The following is a 22,209-nucleotide window of genomic DNA, read 5'->3' as shown; positions in this document are numbered from 1 at the left end:
TACTTTTTGAGATATTTTCAAAAATCTATCATGCTGTCACAGATGCGCGCGAGACTCTCGAGCTATAGAGAATATAGAAGAAAAAGAGAATATATTTAAGAAAAAGTGTTTTTGTCGCGTTATACTGTTTTCATTGAGATGAAGCCAACAATAGGTTGTCTATCTCTCTTGCACGCATGTAAGCTAAGAGTTTGCGCATACGTGCCATGGCGACCTATGTCACAATGAGTAAGAGCAAAATAGCTTCATTTTCTGTTTCTTTCTACAAAGGCGTAGGACTACGGGACTAAATACCTGTCTTTAAATTGGGATATTTCCTACAGGTAAATATCTATAAATATAAATCCAACACCAAAATTTAAAAAATAAATTAAAAATTCATATGAAAAAGAAAATTTTTTTTAAATAACCCGTTTTAAGCGAAATATCGAGCAAAAACCGTTTTCACCCCTTAAATTTTAATAGAAGGGATGAAAAAAAAATTTTTTTTCCCCTACGATTGTTCTTTGTAGTTTTTTTTAAAGATAATTAAAAAAAAAAATTTAAAAAGTCCAATTTTTACATTTTTTATTGAATTTTCATTTTTTCAGTACTTTGAACTGTCGTATGGGGTGAAAGGGTGCGTTTTAGGGGAAAAATGGTCTGAGAGAGATAGGCCTAAAATTTTATGCTCTTCAACTTTTATTTGAAACTTTTTTTGATATTTTCAACATATAATCCAAAAGTCATATTTTGGGGTAGTTTTTAATTTTTTTCACCCCTTTCCCGGTGGTTGAGAACTTTTTTACTTTGCCCACAGTTTTTGACGCATTTTTTTTTATTATTTCCATATTTTTTCAGCCGTATAGGCCAAAAACCCGATTTCAGGGCTATTTTGACTGGACTAATGGTACAGATAAGGTTTATAAATTAGAAAAGAGAGAGGCATTGTACGGTTTGAGAGAGAGTCCGAGAGCCTGGTATGAGTGTGTTTTGATGAATATATGAAAAAATTGAAATTTGAAAGAAGTGAAAGTGATTATTGCCTATATATGAGGTATGAAGTAAGTGAAACGTTTTACTTAATATTGTTTGTGGATGATCTATTAATCTGTGGAAAAAACGAAAAAAAACTTAATGAGATAAAAGCTGAATTATCAAACAAATTTGCCATGAAAGATTTGGGAGAGATAGACACTTACTTAGGTATTAAAATTAAATATGATCGTATAAATGGTAAGATGACATTAGATCAAAGTGATTATATTGATTCGTTGGCAAGGAGATACAATATTTTATATGCGAAGCTTTATTGTACTCCTATGGAACAAAATTTAAGTTTGGAGCCGGCACAGGCAGCATCAAATAATTTAAAATATAGAAACTTAATTGGGGAATTATTGTATATTGGTTCGGGAACAAGATTAGATGTGAGTTATAGTGTAAATTATCTAAGTAGATTCGAAAATGCATATGATGAGACTCACTATAGATATGCTTCAAGGGTATTGAAATACTTATATTTAACAAGGGATCTCAAGTTAACGTATAAGAAAAACTTAAATGCTGATGTAATGGATTGTTTTGTTGATGCTGACTGGGCAGGAGATAAAAGTGATAGAAAATCTACGACGGGATATGTAATAAAAATATATGGAAATGTCGTATACTGGAAATCTAAGAAGCAGTGAAGTGTAACTAAATCATCAACAGCTGCTGAATATGTAACATTATCAGAATCTGTAAGTGAAATTAAAGTTATTAAAAATTTATTAAAAGATTTCAGGATAGATACTGAAAAACCGATAAATATCTATGAGGATAACTCTGGAACAATCGCGACAGCAAAATTTGGAAATCTTACAAAAAATTCGAAATATATAGAGGTTCACTATCACTTTGTAAATGAATGTTATGAATAGGGAATAATAGAAATTGTAAAGGTAGAATCGGAAGACAATATTGCCGATATTTTGACTAAAGCGTTGGCACGAAATAAGTTTGAAAATTTCAGAAAAGAACTTGGAATTATTTAGGTGAATGTTAAGCATAAATTTAAGGAGGTGTGTTGAAATATTATGTGTTAAGTAAATTTTTGCTTATATTTAGAATGTAGTTGTCAATATATATAACCTTCATAATAAGTATATGTATAACTATATTGACTGTTGTTATTGTTTTGTAAGCTAAACGAAAATATTCCGAATATTCTCGAACCGGAAATCGGAGAGAGGTCCTTGGTTTAAATGTATTTAGAATAATCTAGAAACTTCGAGAAGGATTGACGAAAGTGATTAGGACCATTGGTGGGCGAATGTATATATAAACACGATAAAAAGGGCAGCGACAGGCCTTCTTGTTTCAGAGCGATTAGTTATATGTGTTCTATTATATTATATACTTCTTCTAATAAAACTCATTAAAAGTATCTTCGACTTCTTTTCTTAACAATCCCATAATAATAATAAACAGAAATTTAACCTGCATAGGAAAGAATATAAATTAGAGGTAGGAGACAGCGTTTACGTAGAAAACAAAAATCGATTTAATAGGGAAAAAATGGATGAATTGAGTATCGGACCATACAAAATTCTCAAGATAATTTCCATCTATGAAGTTGGTTCTGAACACAAAAAAGCAGAATCAAATTTCTATGATATTACAAAATTATCTCCAGTATTTGTTAGTAAATAAACAATTGCATACACTGTCAGGTGCAATTGTCTTTTTTTTTTTTAAGGGTGAAGATATAAAGAAAACCATGTCGGTTTTAAAGCGCTTTTCTTTAGTATAATTAATCTAGTATTTATATTATTGTTAAAATATTAAGTAAATTTATTGTGTCATGCATACGTTAGATACGTACGCCAATGGTTTTCTTGTAGTTAGTTTTTAAGTACCCATTTTGAGAATAGAATATAAATACGTTTCTCACACATTAAGAGAAAATACATGGTTTTATAAAAGGTTAAAACGACCTTCTTATAAGTGTAAATAGATACTCTAGGATACGTAAAGATGTTTTTCTATTTAGGTGAAAATATAAGAAATATATAAGAAATATATAATCCTTTGTTTTTATAATCCTTTGTTACTCTGAAGAAGGAGAATATGTGAGTATAGTGTATGTGTACGTGAGGACACGGGTGATATCATAAAGGTCGATATAAGACAGTGTGAATAAATATGTTGTAATGAACGAAAAGAAATATGGATGTTAGAATTAAGTGTGAGAAGTATATTGGAATGAACGGTTAAAATAAAGATGTTGAATTAAAAAGTCAGAAAATTTAACAAAGAAAATATTAGGTTGGACTTAAATAACATGAGTCAAGCTTGTAGTTCAATTTTATGTCAAACTGGGATATAACATATTAATATATATATTTTTTTAAATTAAAAAAAAAGAAAAGAAACAATTGAATTTATAAAGTATGAGGAATTAATCATCTACTTTAAAATACATTGTAGATTCTAACGTTTATTATATCTATTATGTATTGAGTACAGGACTTCCTATGTATTAATTATGACAAACTAAAGAAAAATTGTAATAAGTTTTTAATATAAAGTAAAACATAAAATATCAAGAGTAAATCGACCTAGTATGACTCATATTTATTTTATTTTCAATTTTAAAAAGTACAAAAAACACAGGAATGTTTAAATAATGTAAAAAGGAATGAATAAAAATTAAGGCTGACTATGTTTTTTGATTTTTCCCATTATTAAGAACTTGTATACCAATTTTTAGATTTTAGAAAACTGTTGCGACATACATGGTTTTTTCACAACTTTGAAGCCGTCCCCCGCTAATCGCAAAAGAAACTGGCTGACTGACGGCAGGCTATTACTATACACCCTAAATACTACATAATATCGAAATATCAGGTTTTCGAAAACTGTTGCATTTTTTTACCACTCACCTCTCCGACTATCACAGTTATTATTACATCGATAGCTTTACATCATATCTTATAAAATCATTTATTGTTGTACATTATTTTGTTATTTCAAAAATCACGTCTTATAATTCTTAAGGAAAACATCTTTTTAAAAATCAATTATATTTTTAGTCTTTCAATTATAGTTTACGATAAGAATTATTTTATGAAATAGTCAATAATTGTAAAATGTAGTAAAATGACGCGCATAATACTGAAGAAAATAAAAGTTGAAATAAATTATTATTTAAAGATTGGTCGAATGCACTAAATAATGATATAAATGAAAATGCGTTAGTGTTAATAGCGACATTCTTGAATTAAGTAATGTTATTAGACCTAAAAGAGCATCCAAAAATGTGCAGACCATGAAATAACAGAAAGCTGTACGCAATGTGTTAAAAATTAAAGTACAATTCTTACCCCGTTTTTGTAGTGGCTTGTGGATTGGGCCTTCCAGAACACACACACTTTTAATTGTTAATAATAAAATAATACTGGTCACGTAGAACAATAAATATTACTAAAATATTACCCGCGACTAATAATATTTTACTACTGATAAAAATATACATATATAATATTACTAAAATATATTTTCTCAAATTTGATTATCTTTAAATTTATTCTTTCATGTTTACGATCAATCTAAATAAAAAAAATTCACTGACAAAATAAAAAAAGAGACACACTTACTAATGGAAAATTAAAACGCAAGATTCAACAGGTAAAAAAGAAATGGCCAGCACTGTTTCCTGATATTTACAAACCTATGCCTACTCCCACTTCTTTGACCTGCTACTTTCATACAACAACGAATCAGTTATTAGGATATGTGAACTTTGTTTCTCATTGGATACTTATACCGACGCCCACGAAGCTTATTGGCTGAGGAAATTAACATAGAACTGACAATTGCTTCGAAACTTCCGAGCATAGCAGATAAAAACAGAAAATGATTTAGATCGTTTCAATGGAGATATAACTTTTCGAAATAAAAAGTAATAAGAAATTGGTATATATAAAAAGGTTCGAGTAAATGTAAATATAGGCGTATATTAAATGTTTATGCTTAACTAATTGGTAAAATGCTAAATACCTAGTCAATCTGCACATTACTTACTAGGCACTCGTTAAAGTAAAAATAAGATTATTTCTAGAAAAACGGCTACGTTTTTCTACACTTAACACGTCCACGCCGGCACGTACCACCTGTGGCCAGCACTACATTTTTTCATCAGGCGTCGCGTACCACCGGTGGTTCGCGTTAGATTTTTTCATTGGGCAGTGTGTACTACCAGCAGTACTACGCATTCAATTGTGCTATTAAACGGTGCTATTAGACGCTGAAAATTTAATGAATGAAAATTTAACATGTATTCATTGAAAACATTTATAAGCCATATTTTTTTATGATCATTTAGATGGTTACGGATTTTATGGCCCTTCAGAATATCTTAATCTTTAAGTAAACGATACTTTATACCTACTGCCTATTGTATTTTATGGTATTTAATTTCACAGCGCAAACACTGAAAATCGACGCCGGCGTGAACGTGTTAATGTAGTATAATATAGGTTTAATATAGTATAATATAGGTTTAATGTAGTATAATATAGGTTTAAAGGTTTATACGCAGTTAGAATTTTCAAAAAATCGATTTTTTTTTTTTTTGCATTTTTCGGAATGTACATATATTTAAGTATATTCTCTGAAAATTTGAAGCTAATCCGATAAATATTTTCGGAGACATACCTGAATTTGTAAGGCTACGTCAGTGTTAAAAAGCAGGTAGATTAAGAACCGAAGTAACAGCTGCACTCACGACTCCGCGAGCTAGTAAAAAAAATACAGAATCAGATGAAAAAGGCGGAAAAACATTGCAAAAAAAGTATTTTCAGGGAAAGGTAAACTCACGGCTAAGCTAATAGATAAGCTGACAGTTTACTATGGTTTGGCAATAAGGAGAAATTATGATTCTGTAGATAATATGTATAATGCAATTTGGGGAACATATTATTACTATTGTTCGACTGATGAGAAGCCTCAACACGAAATGTGCCCAGGTGGAGAAGGTTCATGGTGTAGTTGGCAGCAAGAGTTAGCAACAGAAACATTATCTTCTTACACCCATGATTATCCAACTTTACCAGCTGATGTTGCTGAAGCTAAATATTCAATTTATGAAGACCTTAGCAACGTAAAATTATTGGAAAGGTGTGTGGGTGGATTTACACAAAACAATAATGAGAGTTATAATCAGTTAATATGAAAAATAACTCCAAAAATTGTTCCATGTGGCTCTAAAGTTGTTGAAATAGCGGCTTACATTGCAGCTGGAATGTTCAATGAAGGTACAAAATCATTATTGTACTTTATGTGTGCATTAGGACGTTTATTAGGCACCGCAGCTCATGCTTATGTCGACAAAAAGGATGCAGAGCGTGTGATGATCTTCGACGCGAGAGCGCATGGGAGCACGCGAGAAGGAAAAATGGCTCGACGACCACACCATGCTGGACTTATTAGAAGCTACCAATACTGCAGAAGGTCCCTCTTATGGCTCTGGAATAGATGATACTATGTAAGTTGAAGAAAAAAAATTTTAATTATGTGTAAACTACTTCTGAAACTTTAAACGCGTTTTTCTCAAAACGGTATTTTCAAAATCGGTAATATCGATTTCTCAGAAATAGCTCAACCGATCAGGATCAAATTTTTACACAATCTTTTTAAATATATTCCTCAGGTATTGAACGAGGGAATAACATTTAAAAAAATTGTTACTATTTTTTTTTAAATTTAGAGCGAAAATTTCAGTCATAAACGAAAAATTTTTTTCAAATAGACGCTATTTTGTCAAAAATCAAAATTTTTATTATTCCTTCGTTTAATACCTGCATTAATCTATCCTTTAAAAGAATCCACCACATATGTTGATTTCAGATAATCCAAACTGCCGAAATAGAAATCATCGCTAAACGCCTTTTTTTGGAGGTCGTTCGAGACATCATCTACAGAAGCGGTGCACATCAATATTTTTACATGATCGACGCGCTACTGTATTCTTAAAAGTAGGATCTATTTGAATAACCATCACTTGTTATTGATAAATAAAAACTGTTTCTATAAAAAATTCATAAAAAGACGTCTTTTTTGAGCCTCGCAACTGCGTATAACCCCTTAAGAATGATATAATATTCGTTTTCTATAAATACAAATAATGTAATACAGTTTATTACATTAACCTTTTTTCAATTAATAATTTTGATTATTTCTTGACACTGCAGCTGCATTCTATTCGCATAATAATTCACATTGCATCTCTACAAAGAAGATGTTAGTTAACAAATACATCAATTTTTCTTGTCAGTCAATGAAAAAATAATATCTTCTATTACCGTGTACAAAACTTGGTAAAAGATATTGTTCGAAAATAGAGTTCCCTTAAATAATGTATTTACCGTTTGTTTTCTTAATTTTTGATAACTAGGATGCATTTCTTCTGGTATTTTTTTGATAGAATATTGCTGCATAAGGTTTCTTCCAAATGTAAATATAATAAAAACAATGCATTCAAAAATCTTTTTGATGCTTTGATGCTTTTTGCTGCATTGCTGCAGTATTGTTAGATTCTTCTTATCATTCTTGATAGTAATGAGTAGACACTTCCAATTTACCTCCCCTGTTGTATGAATCAGTTTATCAATCAATTTAATATAGGTTTGTTTTTTACAAATACAAGATTGTAATGTTTACCTTTTGACAGATTCTTGTCTTGATTATTCTTTGTTACTGCAGCTACATTCTATTTACATAATATTATAGAATAAAACTCTTGTTAGGATGACTTAATCAATACAAATCTTCTAATCGTTAGCCGTAAGAAAATGAAATATATATCCATTGATCAAATGGTATAATTAACTCTTCTTCTCTTGAGTATAACGTTCTTGGATTGGAATTAAAAATATAGATCTGCATACTTATCTAAAAATATTTAAGAAAGAAATTTATATGTGTACTAAAATAAGTTTGAAGAGAAAAAAGTTTAGATCATGCTTATAGTTAAAAAACAAAATGATCCATATATTTAAATAATTAGTAGAATTTTATATGTATAAAAAAATATATACTTTACTTACTAGTATTTGTTATAATAATTTGATAAAGAGAACGTCTGAAATTCATCTGTATTCTCAGATTTAATTTAGAAAATTATTTTTCTTAGGTTATGACATAACACTGTCCCACAGCAATTCATCCAATTTAACTATTTTCATTCAAAATTGGCGATCACTAAAAAAGAATATGAAACGAATTAATACAAATAAAAAATATTATTCACTTGATTATTGCATCACTAAGAATTTTTTTAATTCAATGCTTTACAATACACGTAGCCTGTATTTACGGTATTCAAAGTACATTGACATGTAGCCATGTTGATTTTGTCCTAGCGATATATTATCTTTCGTCTAGATGGCGACATATATTCTACTAGTCAATAAGATATAGTAGCAGTTACTTCCGCTAGATGGCAGCATGATTTTACTAGTCGGTACAATGAAGTAATAAATAATACCGTTAGATAACGAAACATATTTTACCAGTCGGTAATAAAATACAGATTTCCCAATAAATTTTTATTAATTGATTAATAATTAATACAACTTAAATCATTTTTTATATGATAAAAATAAGTGTATTTTAATAATATTATAATAAAAAAATTATAAAATTATTATATTTACCTTTAAACATATTATTGTCTAGATTATTTTTAGTCAGAGCAGCTGCATTCTATATAAATACATAAATTTTTCTTGTCAGTAAATGAACAATAATATCTTCCATTATCGTTTAGAAAACCTGGTAAAAGATTTTGTACAAGAATAGAGTTTCCTAATATAATATATTTACCATTTGTTTTTTTAATTTGTGATAACTAGGATGCATTTCTTCTGGTACTCTTTTGATAGAATATTGCTGCATAAGGTTTCGTCCAAATGTAAATATAATAAGAACAGTGCATTCAAAAATCTTTCATTGTTGCAGTATTGTTAGATTCTTCTTATCATTCTTGATAGTAATGAGTAGACACTTCCAATTTACCTCCCCTGTTTTATGAATCAGATATTAACTCCTACCCTGCGAACTTTTCAGAAATATCAACCCTACGAACTTTTCAGAAATATCCACTCTACGAACTTTTCAGAAATATCCTCTCTACGAACTTTTCAGAAATATCCTCTCTACGAACTTTTCAGAAATATCCACCCTACGAACTTTCCTTACCTGTATATTAAATGATAAGATAATAAAATAAATTATTGATTTATGATGTTATAATAAGATGAGTAATGCAAAAAGAATTTTTTAAATTATTTTAATCTTATAAAAGAATAAAATATAAATTTAATAATCATAAAAATATTTCGATCCAACGAGAAATTAAAATATTTGTATCAGGTTCTAAATAATATTAGGAGTATTTTTTATAACATTATGAATTATTATTATTATTAAAATAATAGTCAATGCACGTTAGTGCACATAAATGCGTGCGTGCGTTCATATTATAACACCTTGCGTGTTACATTGTAAGTTTACATTTTTGCGTTTGTTTAATAGGAACTTGTGTTTTATATTATTTAAAGTTTTAACCGAATCTACGTCACAATTTTTACATGTTGCGTTCATTTAGGATTGTAAATCGGGTAGGTAGGTCGATTTAAAACGATGTACATGATTTTTCATCTAACTTAAATAATAAGTTGGATAAAAAATTTGGTGACACGATTTTCCGCGTTTGAATTTTAGAAATTTCTTTCTAACAAATGTCTAATGAAATGTACTAGTTAGAAAGATAATTATAAAAGTAAAGTCTCTTAGCCCCTGGGCCTCCGAACACAGCAACCTTCTCGCGGTGAGACCTGGGTCGATATTGCTTGTGATCTATTCCAAATCTAATTGTAAATTATGTAACACAAGTACTATCGGGCAAATGGCTATGCTAGATTCAATGTAAATTCATTTACATGTTTAAATTATTATTAACTTTTTTTGGTCCTTCTGACACATGAATTTTATTAAAAATAATCAAATGAATCTTAGATTTTTCAAATAATTTGTTAAACTAAAATATATATATATGTAGGAGAGTTTCAAGTGTAGCAGAGGTAGACAAAAACTAGTATTCAGTCCTTTCTGTAGATCTTATCTTATTGAAAAGGAAAAATCTATTCAGACTAAAAGAAAAGATTAGGTGGGCCATAAAACCATAAACGAACCTTGAGGGTTATTAGGATATTGGTGTAATAAAAAACCATGTGTGCAGTGTAGGGACCCTTTGAAGAATTTCCGATACCTGTGTAAACATATGCGATGCCATAAAAAGAGGTAACATTCTGATGTGCTAGATTAAGTTTCTGTATGCATAGTTCCCACTACCGAAAACCATAGGCTGTACCTGTCGGTGGACTATGGGGTGGATCCTTATGCTATTGGTCAGTAAGATTTGTAAGCTTCTTCCCTCTCAAAAGGGGTGTAGGTGATTTCTGATATAAAAGACATGGAAAGAAATAAGAAAGGGGCAGTCTCGGTGGTAGAAGTAAAGCAGTCTCAGTCGTAGAAGTAAAGTAGTCTCAGTCGTAGAAGTAGAACAGTAGCAGTCGTAGCCGTAGTTAGATATCAGTTGTAACAGTCGTAAGAATTCAGTCGCTCATCTAAGTTGTAACCGTAAGATTGTGAAACTAATATTGTACTTTTTCTAATACCTGTTTTAAATAAATCTTATTAGTAGGATTAAACTGGGTGTATGTTCACCTCGCACCTCTCACCCTAAATAAATTATCCCTACATATATATGAAAAATAGTATTTAAAGTCTGTTGTGTGTGTGTTTGTACTAATACTTTTAATAATTAAACTCTGAGAACATTATATAATTTATGATAGAAATAATTGCTCAAGACTAAAAATAGAAGTCATTCAATTGTTTTTGAAGCAGACTTTCAAACGAAACAAAAAATTTGTTATTCTATCGAAAATCATTATATTATTATTATGTTTTGAACGATTTTGAAAAATATCATTTTTAAAAGTAAAATAAATTTTATTGAAAAAAATGCATTTATAATGTCAAGGTTGGAAATTCTTTTCGTCATCGTTCTATGTAATAAACTCATGGTGTTAGCTTTTAAGCAATGGCGAAATCGTGTGACGAATGATAAAGGCTTAATGCCGAAGAGGCCCCCCACTTAATTGTGGCTCAAGAGGGCTATTCTATCTAGGATAGAAGAAACGGAAAGAACGGGTTGTGGTTGAGTTGTACACCGGTCGTTTTGTAAATTTTGCAACACAACAAAACTATTATAGAACTGACATGAATCGAATCGAATATTTTACAAGCATCACTCGAATTGCAAGCATTACTCACTTGAAGACGTCATATACAATCAACTTAAGAGCCAGGGCCGACAGTAGGTGCATAATAATGTGTGTGCTCGTAGAATATTATTGTTCACTATCATACTACTGAAAAAAAGAACAAATAATCCATTATATTTCGATTCGAATAGTCATAATTTCTAATCGTACTTTGATTTAATACGAGACGTTATTTTTAACTTTGTTTTTATTTTTCTTTTGTTTCGTTATATTAACAGTATAATTTGTTCGTATTTCATTTTGAAGTGCTTTTTATTTTTTTTTATTTTCTTTATATTTATTTTGTAAATGCAACTTTGATTAATTATGCACATATTGCACAGAACTGCAAAAAAAAAGAAGAACAGAACAATTAACATAAAAGTAATACTATAAAGTGTAATAAATATCAAATAAAAAGTGAATTAATATTTTCTCGTTTTCCAGGTAATACATAATAATAATATACACACAAACACACACACACACACACGTTAAAAAATTACGTGACGAGGTTTTTCTTTTTACGAGTATCGAACGAATAACGGGTTCGATTATGCAAATCATGTAAAAGGAAAAAATGGAAAAAAAAGAAAACCTTAACAACTACAAACAAAAGAAAAGGAAATAAATAAATGGTTGTTTAGTGACGAGACGATACGTCACGTAATCACGGAAGAAAATGAAATCCATTAGTAAGCAATGTATTTTTTTTTTTTTTAAGGATCGATACCTATTTCTGTTCGAGTTCGTAATAATGATCGCAAATGATTTATGTTAGCGCAATCGTCTCGGTTGACAGAAGGTTAACAAAAAATTGTCTCAATCATTATGGATTTTAACTAACGTAATCGAGTTGATTTTCTTTTAATTTGTTTTTGTTATTTCATGTGTATTATTATTTTGACGGCCATATTGACTGATAAGAATCATTGAATAAAGAATATAAAATAAAACAATCTAAAAGAAACGAATGAAAAATAAAAAGAAAAGAGAGGAAACAAATTCAATAAATTGAAATGAAATAACTATGAAAAAAAAAGAAAGTTTTGCTTAAAATCAAGGCCAAGAAATTACAAAGTAGTACCATAAATAAAGACTATAGGAACGGACTTTGATGTTTTATAGGGAACGCTTGGGCTGACCTTGACCCGAAAAAACATTATATCGACAATAAGAATAATGAGAGGAGAATTTCTTAAGCGTACTCGTATGATTCTTCTTCTTGTTCTTGTTCACGAATCTTATATCATTCTTATCGTCATCCTCATCGTCATAGTCATCGTCATCATTCGTTTTTCAAATAGAAACAAAAGTAATAAATTTTTCATGTCTCTAGAATTTGACTAATATTTATTGATTAATATAATTATCATCATTATTTATAACTTCTTACCACTACAGCGTGGTGACAATTTGTAAACAATAGAATTTTTTTAAAATGTCTTATCCTTAGAGACGAAAAATGATGATAAAGTACTGATGATAAAGTAAAAGACAGAAAACAGAGAGAAAGAGAGAGAGTGAGAAAGAACAGTAATATTGGCGGTGGTGTGGTGGTGGAGGTGGTGGTGGTGGTAATGATGGTGGTGGTACACACAGGATGAGATGAAACAGTAGAAGGAGGAGGAGGAAAAAGATGGAGGGAAGGAGTCAACACGCGTATCACACGATTTTACAATGGTGCATTAGACAGAAGTAGCAACGCGAACGGTGTATCTCGCGGACCGCTGGTCTCGATTAAATTTAATATATATAGAGATACTTTTTAATAAGTAAACACATTGAACAATTTTATTATTATATTATATTATAGATAATAATAATATTTATATATATATATATATATATATTTTATTGAATAAATTTGAACAATAATTATCATACGAAAAAATTTAAGATAATTAATTAATTGTAAAGAAAAAACAAAATATATAAAGTTAGAAAATAATTTGTATCTTTATATATAATGGTTAAAAATTTTGAAAAGTGTCTTTTAACATCACTCGTTAAAAATAAAAAATTAATATAAATGTAGTATGAGTTTCTATTTAAAAATATATATATAAAGCACATAATTGAAATATTAAGAGAAAAAAAAAGAAAGAAAAAAAGAAATGTAGATAAAAGAAAAGCTTTAAAAAGTTCATATACAAATTTTCTCATTAATGAAATATTTAAAGAAAAAAACTAAAAATCAACATTGCTTTTATATATCTTGGTATGAGCAATTATTATTGACTCGTACCACTGCAAGAGCACTTATACACACACACGCACGCTCTTGTACTACGCATTAGTGCGAACGTATTTAATGCGAGTTCTGACTGTATCGAGTACCACTATTCGTGCAGCATTCGGTTCTTCTACATTAACGGGTGTACCCCCTTATATCTTCTAAATTTATATCGTTTGTTTGTTTGCTTGTTTTTTTTTTTTTTTTTTTTTTTTTTTTTTTTTTTTTTTTTAACAGATAAAGAAAGAAAAAAACCAACACAGTTACGTACCCACCACCATCACGGAATTTGCTACGATTTATGTTAATTATATCCCTTTTAAAAAAATATATAAAAAAACTATACAACTATACTTGTTTGTTTAACAACATACACACATACAAATAAATTGGGAGCCATCTCATTGGCAAGATGGCAAATGCAACTGCAGCAGCAACTGCAGCAGCAACTGCAACAACAACAACAACAACAATACCACCAGGTGGTAATCCAGAAAAAAAGATCGATTCGATGAAAATAAAAGATGAAGAAATAACAATACCATGGAAATCGATGAGTTTACGTCAAAAATGGACACTTTTAACGAGCAACATAACCGTGGAACCAATGATAGCATGTTACGTTATACCAAGTATGTTGGCATCATTGGCAACACAAAATTTAAATTTAGAAAAAGCATGCAGAGTCAATTTAGGATACTCAGATGAGATTTGTACGAATTTGGCGGCAAGAAATACGACAGGTTTGGAAATGGAAGAAACTGCGGTACAACAATTGGTTGCCGGTATGCAAACGTGGAAAACAGCATTGCAAAGTGGTTTACCGATATTGTTGATATTATTTATGGGTGCTTGGAGCGATAAAACTGGTTATAGAAAACCATGTATGTTATTGCCAATAGTTGGTGAATTTTTGAGTAGTGTCAGTTTGATAGCATGCACCTATTGGTTTTATGAATTACCCATGGAAGCTACGGGTGTTTTGGAAGCATTATGGCCTTCATTGGCTGGTGGTTGGTTCACTATGTTTATGGGTGTATTCAGTTACATAGCAGACATAACGTCGATAGAATCAAGGACATTGAGAATAGGTGCGGCTAATGTTTTTTTTCGCTCGGTGTACCAATAGGTATGGCCCTTTCCGGTGTTTTGTATATAAAACTTGGTTTCTATGGTGTATTCAGTATATCCATGATGTGTTATGTCATGAGTTTCATATACGGATTGGTTGTTATCAAAGAACCACCAAGAAGACCAATTAATAATAAACAACCTATTGATAAAGATCAATTTTTAAATAAGAACATGATGATTGATAAAAGGAACGTGTCTTTTTTTGCATCTGCCAAGGACTTTTTTTCATTGAAACACATCGAGGAAACGTTTAGCGTTGCCTTTAAAAAGGGTGCTAATAATAGACAGAAAAGGGTCATCATGCTTATGATCATTGTGATGGTTGTCATTGGACCATTGTATGGTGAGTTCTTCTTTTTTCTCTTTTCTTGTTCGCTTATTTTTTTCTCTTGTTGATATATTGTTCAATATGGTTATAGCGTTGATTTGTAAATTATACTTGTTTAGTTATGTCTTAGTTATTTATATATTATATAGTTATATACGAAGTTATTCGTAGTAGACAAAATATCATATAATCGAGAATACTTGAGAGATTATGAAACTCGCGTATGCAATTACCATTTCATCAAAGAAAATCACGTGGAAATGTAATTATCGAGTCGGATGTTAAAATTATCTTAAATACCTCTATTGTATTCTTTAAATTGTAGACACTTATGGAGACCTAAATAACTGACTATATATTTGTTTGTAGAAAATGATTTTCTTTGCAAAAAGTACAAAAAATTACATCGATAAATTAAATAATTACTAATTTTTAAATTAATTACTAACATTATTTATTTATTTATTTATTTATTTATTTATTTATTTTTTTATACAGATTATAGGAAAATTAATCGTTATACAAGATTTAATTATTTATCATCGATCCTATTGGTATTTTGTATTATTATACGTACTTATTTATAATTATACGATTGATTGAAATTAAAGGCATTAATTATAGCAATGCATTATTCAATATGTTCGTATACATATGTGCATACAGATTTTGCTTTATGATGGTACCTTATATTGATGCAAATGTAAATGGATTAATTAGCGTTCGAATAAGCACGCTGGACGAATACTAAATTATACTTACATATGTAAGTCGATTTAATATCATTAACGTTCCCTTAGACACAATGACTACTACATTTGTATCTAATTTGTACCTCTATGCATATATATATATATATATATATATATATATATATATATATATATATATTAGATTTGAAACGTAAAATGACATATTATCTCCTGCAATAAGCGTACGTGAAAAAAAGAATTTTACTTTCATTTCCGTTATTTCATACAACCGTGTCGTGATCTTTTCCCTTTTTTATGTTTTTTATTTTTTTATTTTTTATTTTTTATTATTATTTAATTATTATCTGATTTTATATTATTATAAATTCGTAAAATAATTTTAATTAATTCAATTAGATCTCATTTGATTATGATGATAGTAAAAGATAAATATATAGATCAAAGTTTTATTATACGATTTACTATATATTTTTTGTTGTTATTTTATTCAAATTACATATTCATATGTACAAATCCGTGTGATTATTATTTTACGATAGTAATAATAATACACGTCTCGTATTTACTGTTACACAGTACCTTTCTCTTCCGTTTAGAAAGGATAGTATTACCGTTGCAACACGCGACACTATAATACTTATGCTAATATCGAACGAATCGAACGTATGTACGCGAATCATCATGATTTATTGATCATTTCACATCTTATAGATAAATAGATAAATAAATAAGTAGTAATTAAAATACGATAAAATAAATCCTTCTGTTGTTTTTTTTTTATTTTTTTTTTTGAATACGGTAGCTGATTCGTTGATACTGAAATGAAATCGTACGGTACGTCGGAGACACGAATATTTTTTTTTTTTTACGAATGATTATTTATTTTACTCGTAAGATGCGCATGGATTAGCATTATATTTGAAATCTGTGTCAAGGAGATAGAAAAGAGGAAAGAGAAACACAGAGAGAACATTTTCTATTCGATTATTTTGTAGATATTTAATAAAAATATTAATGATGCATTTTAAAAAAGAAAAAAAAACAAAAAGACAAACAAATGAACAAGTTCTGTCCTATTCCCCAAAAAAAGTAGCATTAAGAAAATTTAAAATCTCTAACACGTTTACATATGAAATATTTGTACACGTTTTTCGAATATAGAATTACTACTTTTTCGTCAATATTAAATGCAAATAATGTAATATATGTTACAATATGTATGTATTTTATTTCATCAAAATTATAGTGTCATAGAAATAAAGTATCCCAACAACTAAACACTTCAGTCAATAGTATTAAACACTCAAAGGGTTATTTTAAAATTATGGAAATAAATGTAAGAAATATTTAAAATGAAAATTGTGGTGTTACACATAAGTCAAACATTGTTTTAATAATTCAAACACGTATCAAGAAAGAGAGTTAAACAACTTCCATCTTAAGAGACATTTAAAGAAGCAAAATTAAACACGTAAGAATCCTAAAATGGTATTGAGTGGGGCGGGGCATGGATAAGGTTGCAAGAAGAGCAAAAGGATAAATGCGATAAAGACCTGAGCTCGACGGAAACGATTAAATGAAGACCGTGATAAACGAACTTGTTGTGTAACCTTGCATTCTTACGTAATGTCAGGTAATAACACGTGAAAATTACTGAATTTAAGCGGAATTCCTACATCACCCACGACCGTGCGAAGCTTTCAACTTACTAATGCTATACATATATACGTATATGTATAACTTAACTCTATTCACGAAGGATTAAATTTTTAAACGATTAGAATGATAATTTATTCATTAGGATACTTCATTAGGATACTACGAAGAAATTTCATTGAGAAATTTTGGATATTTTGGATAAATTAATTTTCTTTTTCTTCCAATGGAGGTCACACAGTTGAATAACTCTTTCTTTTTCAAAAGATTCATGCAAATTTGTAATTTAAAAAAAATATTATATCCTCTTCGCCTAATAATAATAATAATAATAATAATAATCAATCACACTTTAAAAGTAAACAGATGTAACATCTAAAAATCTTCCATCAACCAACATTCGTTATGCAATATAAAATCTTCAATTATTTAAATAAAAATGAGACAAATCGGAATGATAAGGAAAAAAAAAAGTTAATTTATTCATAGTTATATTCAAGGTTTTGTAAACATTTTCCATGCATAAAATAATCCGATAATGTATTCTATGAATCATTTAGATAGACTTTGAACTATACTATATTAAGAATTATATATTAAAATGACAAAACCTATGAAAGAAAATTTAGTAAATAATTTAATGATATATCATAATTGTCGAATTTGATTTTAGGTGAAATGGCAGTATTATATTTATATATGAGATATAGATACAATTGGAATGAAGTTAAGTTTAGTATGTGGTCAACATATGGTATGGTGACCAATCTTATTGGTAAGATTATATTTCAAAATTTAATTTCATAGTATTTTATCAATAATATTAATACCAAACAAGATGATCTTACGTAAATAACAGACAGGTGTTATTAAAAAGGAATAACAAGTAAAGCAATTAGTTATTGTTCGAATTAATCGTGGTAATATGTAGTTACATTAAGAAGAACAATGTTCTTTTTTTCTTTTCTATTTGGTTTCTTTTTCTTTATGTGGAAAAAATATTTTCAAACGATAATTATATCGATCATTTATAGATTAAAATGTACATTTGAAATATGCAACGTGTATATTAAATTTTATCGATGATTTTTACAGGAACCACATTATCCGTTGGTGTTTTTAGTTATATACTCAAGGTAGACGATGCTATAGTTGGAATAATGAGTTGTATGAGTAAAATATTAGCTAGTTTCGTATATGCATTTGCAACGACCGATTGGATGATTTATTTAGGTAAGAGAAATTATTTCAATTCGTTTTTCTTTTTTCTTCCAATTGTATATGATGAGAGAAAAGATGAGAGATAAAGAGTGCGTGTGTTGGATGTTGGGAAATGCCCTTATTTGGTGCGTGCGCCAGTGAATGTGAATGTGTGTGTGCGAGCGCGTTTTATAGTATTTGAAATGTGACACCATTTGATAACATTGCTTTGTGCATTATGAATGCGCCCAAGTCTCCCAAATATTCCCAATCCGGAAGTTTCGAAAGATCCAATCTTTAGCTTATCAGGAATAATCTTGACAATTCGAGAAGGTACACAGGAAATAGCAAGGACCAATGGTGGGGGATGATAGGTAGATAAGGACGACGAAGGCAATTAACGGGCGCTATAGATGCTTACTCTTCATATTCTATCTCTTACTTATTGTTATATTATTTCTTTAAATCTATAAATAAATAAATAACTTTTATTATATTTGTATATTTTATTTAGGTGCTTTGGTTGAAATAGTAAATGGAACATCATTTATTGCAATGCGATCTATTGCTTCGAAATTAGTACCATCTGATGAACTTGGTAAGTGGATATATATGATTATTATTATTATTATTATTATTATTATTATTATTATTATTATTATTATTATTATTATTATTATTATTATTATTATTACTAAATAAAAATAATAAATAAAATAAAATAAATAAAAAAGAAAATATAAAATAAAAAGAAAATAATAAAATATAAGAACATATATAATAATATACATATATATATATATATATATATATATATATATATATATATGAATTATATGTGCATATAATTCACTTCCTATTTCTTTCTTATTAACATGATACACACTTGCAGACATAATGTTACGTAAAATGAACGTAGAATGAAAGTAGATTCAATCGTTTCCTAGTTGTTACAAATATACAACATCTCACTTTCACTCTTACAATACTAAATAGAATATATTATATAACATACACACATATAAGCACATGTATAATACCATTGAAATTCTTCCGTTTCTTTAGAGATAATCCTTAGTTATTTACATGACTGACTTTAATAATCAACTAGGAAACTTCGTACTATCAAGTAGTTTCTCTTTATAGATTTTCTTGGTAATACTAAAATGAAAAAAAAAACAAAGAAAATATTAAAAACTTAAAAGAAAAATAATATACGCGATTATTATTTCATAATTTCCATTTGATCATTTTAAGAAATAGTTTAGTTTCTACAAGAAAAGAAAAGAAAGAAAAAGAAAAAAAATTAAGTATCCAACGATTTAAAATCATCGTAATTTAAAAATTAACTCGAAATATCGTTAAAATAATGTCGTCGTTCTTGGAAGAACGGAGTAAATCGGATAATCTCGTAAGATTTTATCAAGCGTGTATATCAACACGCCTAACATAGCAATTTTCCCACCAACTTTTTCTTCATAGTGAACGAAGTCTAATGAAGTCTTTCCTGCTGCTGCTTGTCTTTGCCCTAATAACTGTGAACAATTTTTACAATAATATCATTTTTCTTTTTTTTCTTTTTTTATACATTGACCAAGTAGCAATAAATCAAACGTATTGTAATTGAAAAATAATTCGAGATTATTTTCAGGCAAGGTTAATTCGTTATTTGGCGTTTGTGAATCATTGATGCCATTGGTTTACGGACCCATGTATAGTTCTATTTATGCCACGACCATGAATACATTTCCAGGAGCATTTTTCATCGTCGGTGGTTGTATGACTATACCAGCTGTTTTCGGTTTCTTGTAAGTTTTCATTTTATTTCTTTCTTTTATCATCAATTTCTCTCTTTTTTTTAATTTGATAAATAAAATTGGAAATATATTATAAATACATTATAATGTAAATAAGTAATATATTATATGATGTATAATATAAATTATTAATTATTATACATCTCGAATTAAGAAAATCTTGTTAGAAAAATAAAATTATAACGTAATTTTGATCGTAAATCAATAATCGCAATTAAAAATAATACTTTATAATTAATAATTATTTATACGTTTAAACAATTTGTGATCAGATGGCTTTACTCGGAACACAGAAAAGATCGAATAGAATTGGAAAGAGAAACTAAAGCTAAATTAAACGACAAAGAAAACGATGAAAAAATAACGAAAGTGTTAACCATAAGTGAGATAAATGAAAGCTGTGCTAAGAACGGTATCGAGAATATGGCATTTGAAACTGAACACCTATAACGTGAATTGTATTTAGTTGTAATGAAGGTTTTATGTAATGTTCAAACGTACAATCAATCAGTGGATATAAACAAATGTTCAGCTTATTACGAACAATATATAATAAAAAAAGAAAAAAAGAAAAAATTGTCCTTGGTAATAAGAAGACAGATACACACCACATACGTAGGGAAGAAATAAAACGTAAGAACAACTCGAGACGATTTTGTCATTCGAGTAAAGTAAGTTAAATGATTAAAGTTGGCCAAGAAAATGTAGGACTAATTCAATAGGAAAATTCTAGAATTTCATTTCAAGGTGTTGTTACTTTTAAGTAGTACGATTTTTCTTAAGAGATCTAATGTGTGTGTGGATTCTCATTTTATTATTATTTAAACAAAAAAACTAACACAGATATGGAAGTATTATACAATGAGTTGAAACACGATAATAATGTTCATTTGATAAATACAATTTAAGAAATTATCAATGTTTATCGCTTAAATAAAAATAGAAAGGTAATATAATAATGAAATCGATTATAGAATTATTATTATTATTATTATTATTATCACTATTATTGTTATTTATAATTTGTTTGAATTCATTTTGTCAATTTATTTCCAAAAGATAATATATTTCTTGAAATAGTAATAGGACTCATATTTTTTCGTGAGACGTATTTTTTTTCTTTTTAAGTAGAACAACAAAGACAACAAAATAATATACAATTATAAAACAGGAAGCTCATTTTGCTTTTATATAATTATTATATGAAATTGTAGCCATTAAATAAAATGGTTACTTAGATGGTGGTTAAGATTTAATAATAGAGACAATATTAAGATTATTATATATATATATATATATTATAAAGCATTACTTTACAAATGCATTTATTATCATTTTAACATTGACTCTACCTCAATATTAACAAACAAAAAACTACACAAAATGCTAATTAAATAAATGAGCCTATTAATAGTAGATAATAGAACGTAATAAGATTTAATTAACGAAACAGAAGTCACACAATTAATAATTGTTAAATGTAAAATATGATAATTATTCACACACAAGTGGTAGGGTGCCAAAATTAATGATAAATATGCGTAAGAATATGTTTTATTTAAATACACACATCAAAAAAAGCTCTGTATTACTTCAGTTTAAAGAGTTCTGGAACTTTTATATACAAATGGAATAGAGATCAACACAAACAACATTTCAGCTCTTTTTATTGCTCATGAAAACCACATCTATGAACAGTCAAGGTCTACGTTCAGGAAATCTTGGAACCGATGCAAAACTTTGGTTGATATGTGTATTAAAAAACTTTTAA

The 22,209-nt window shown here is 28.5% G+C and overlaps 2 protein-coding genes and 1 pseudogene across 2 annotated transcripts; all 3 read left to right on the top strand.

The window, feature by feature from the left end:
- Positions 1 to 1,220: 1,220 nt before the first annotated feature.
- Positions 1,221 to 2,015, top strand: LOC149033783 (uncharacterized). Its single transcript, XM_089175365.1, has 2 exons — positions 1,221 to 1,619; positions 1,902 to 2,015. The coding sequence occupies exons 1-2, from the start codon at positions 1,221 to 1,223 to the stop codon at positions 2,013 to 2,015; spliced, it is 513 nt and encodes a 170-aa protein (XP_089031491.1).
- A 1,470-nt stretch (positions 2,016 to 3,485) lies between these two features.
- Positions 3,486 to 7,247, top strand: LOC149033782 (uncharacterized; annotated as a pseudogene).
- A 5,766-nt stretch (positions 7,248 to 13,013) lies between these two features.
- On the top strand, positions 13,014 to 21,521 carry LOC107066449 (putative peptidoglycan muropeptide transporter SLC46). The gene is given in 8 exon segments (XM_015321083.2): positions 13,014 to 13,129; positions 13,828 to 14,690; positions 14,693 to 15,067; positions 18,095 to 18,196; positions 18,517 to 18,654; positions 19,136 to 19,219; positions 20,273 to 20,429; positions 20,711 to 21,521. Coding segments are annotated over 7 exon segments (1,722 nt in total). The 5' UTR covers positions 13,014 to 13,129; positions 13,828 to 14,002; the 3' UTR covers positions 20,889 to 21,521.
- Positions 21,522 to 22,209: the final 688 nt, after the last annotated feature.

The sequence above is a fragment of the Polistes dominula genome, unplaced genomic scaffold (assembly GCF_049000335.1).
Source record: "Polistes dominula isolate Pdom_NZ unplaced genomic scaffold, Pdom_raw_medaka contig_29, whole genome shotgun sequence".
NCBI lineage: Eukaryota > Metazoa > Arthropoda > Insecta > Hymenoptera > Vespidae > Polistes > Polistes dominula.
The sequence above is the reverse complement of the archived record's forward strand: the minus strand, read 5'-3'. Positions and strand labels throughout refer to the sequence as shown.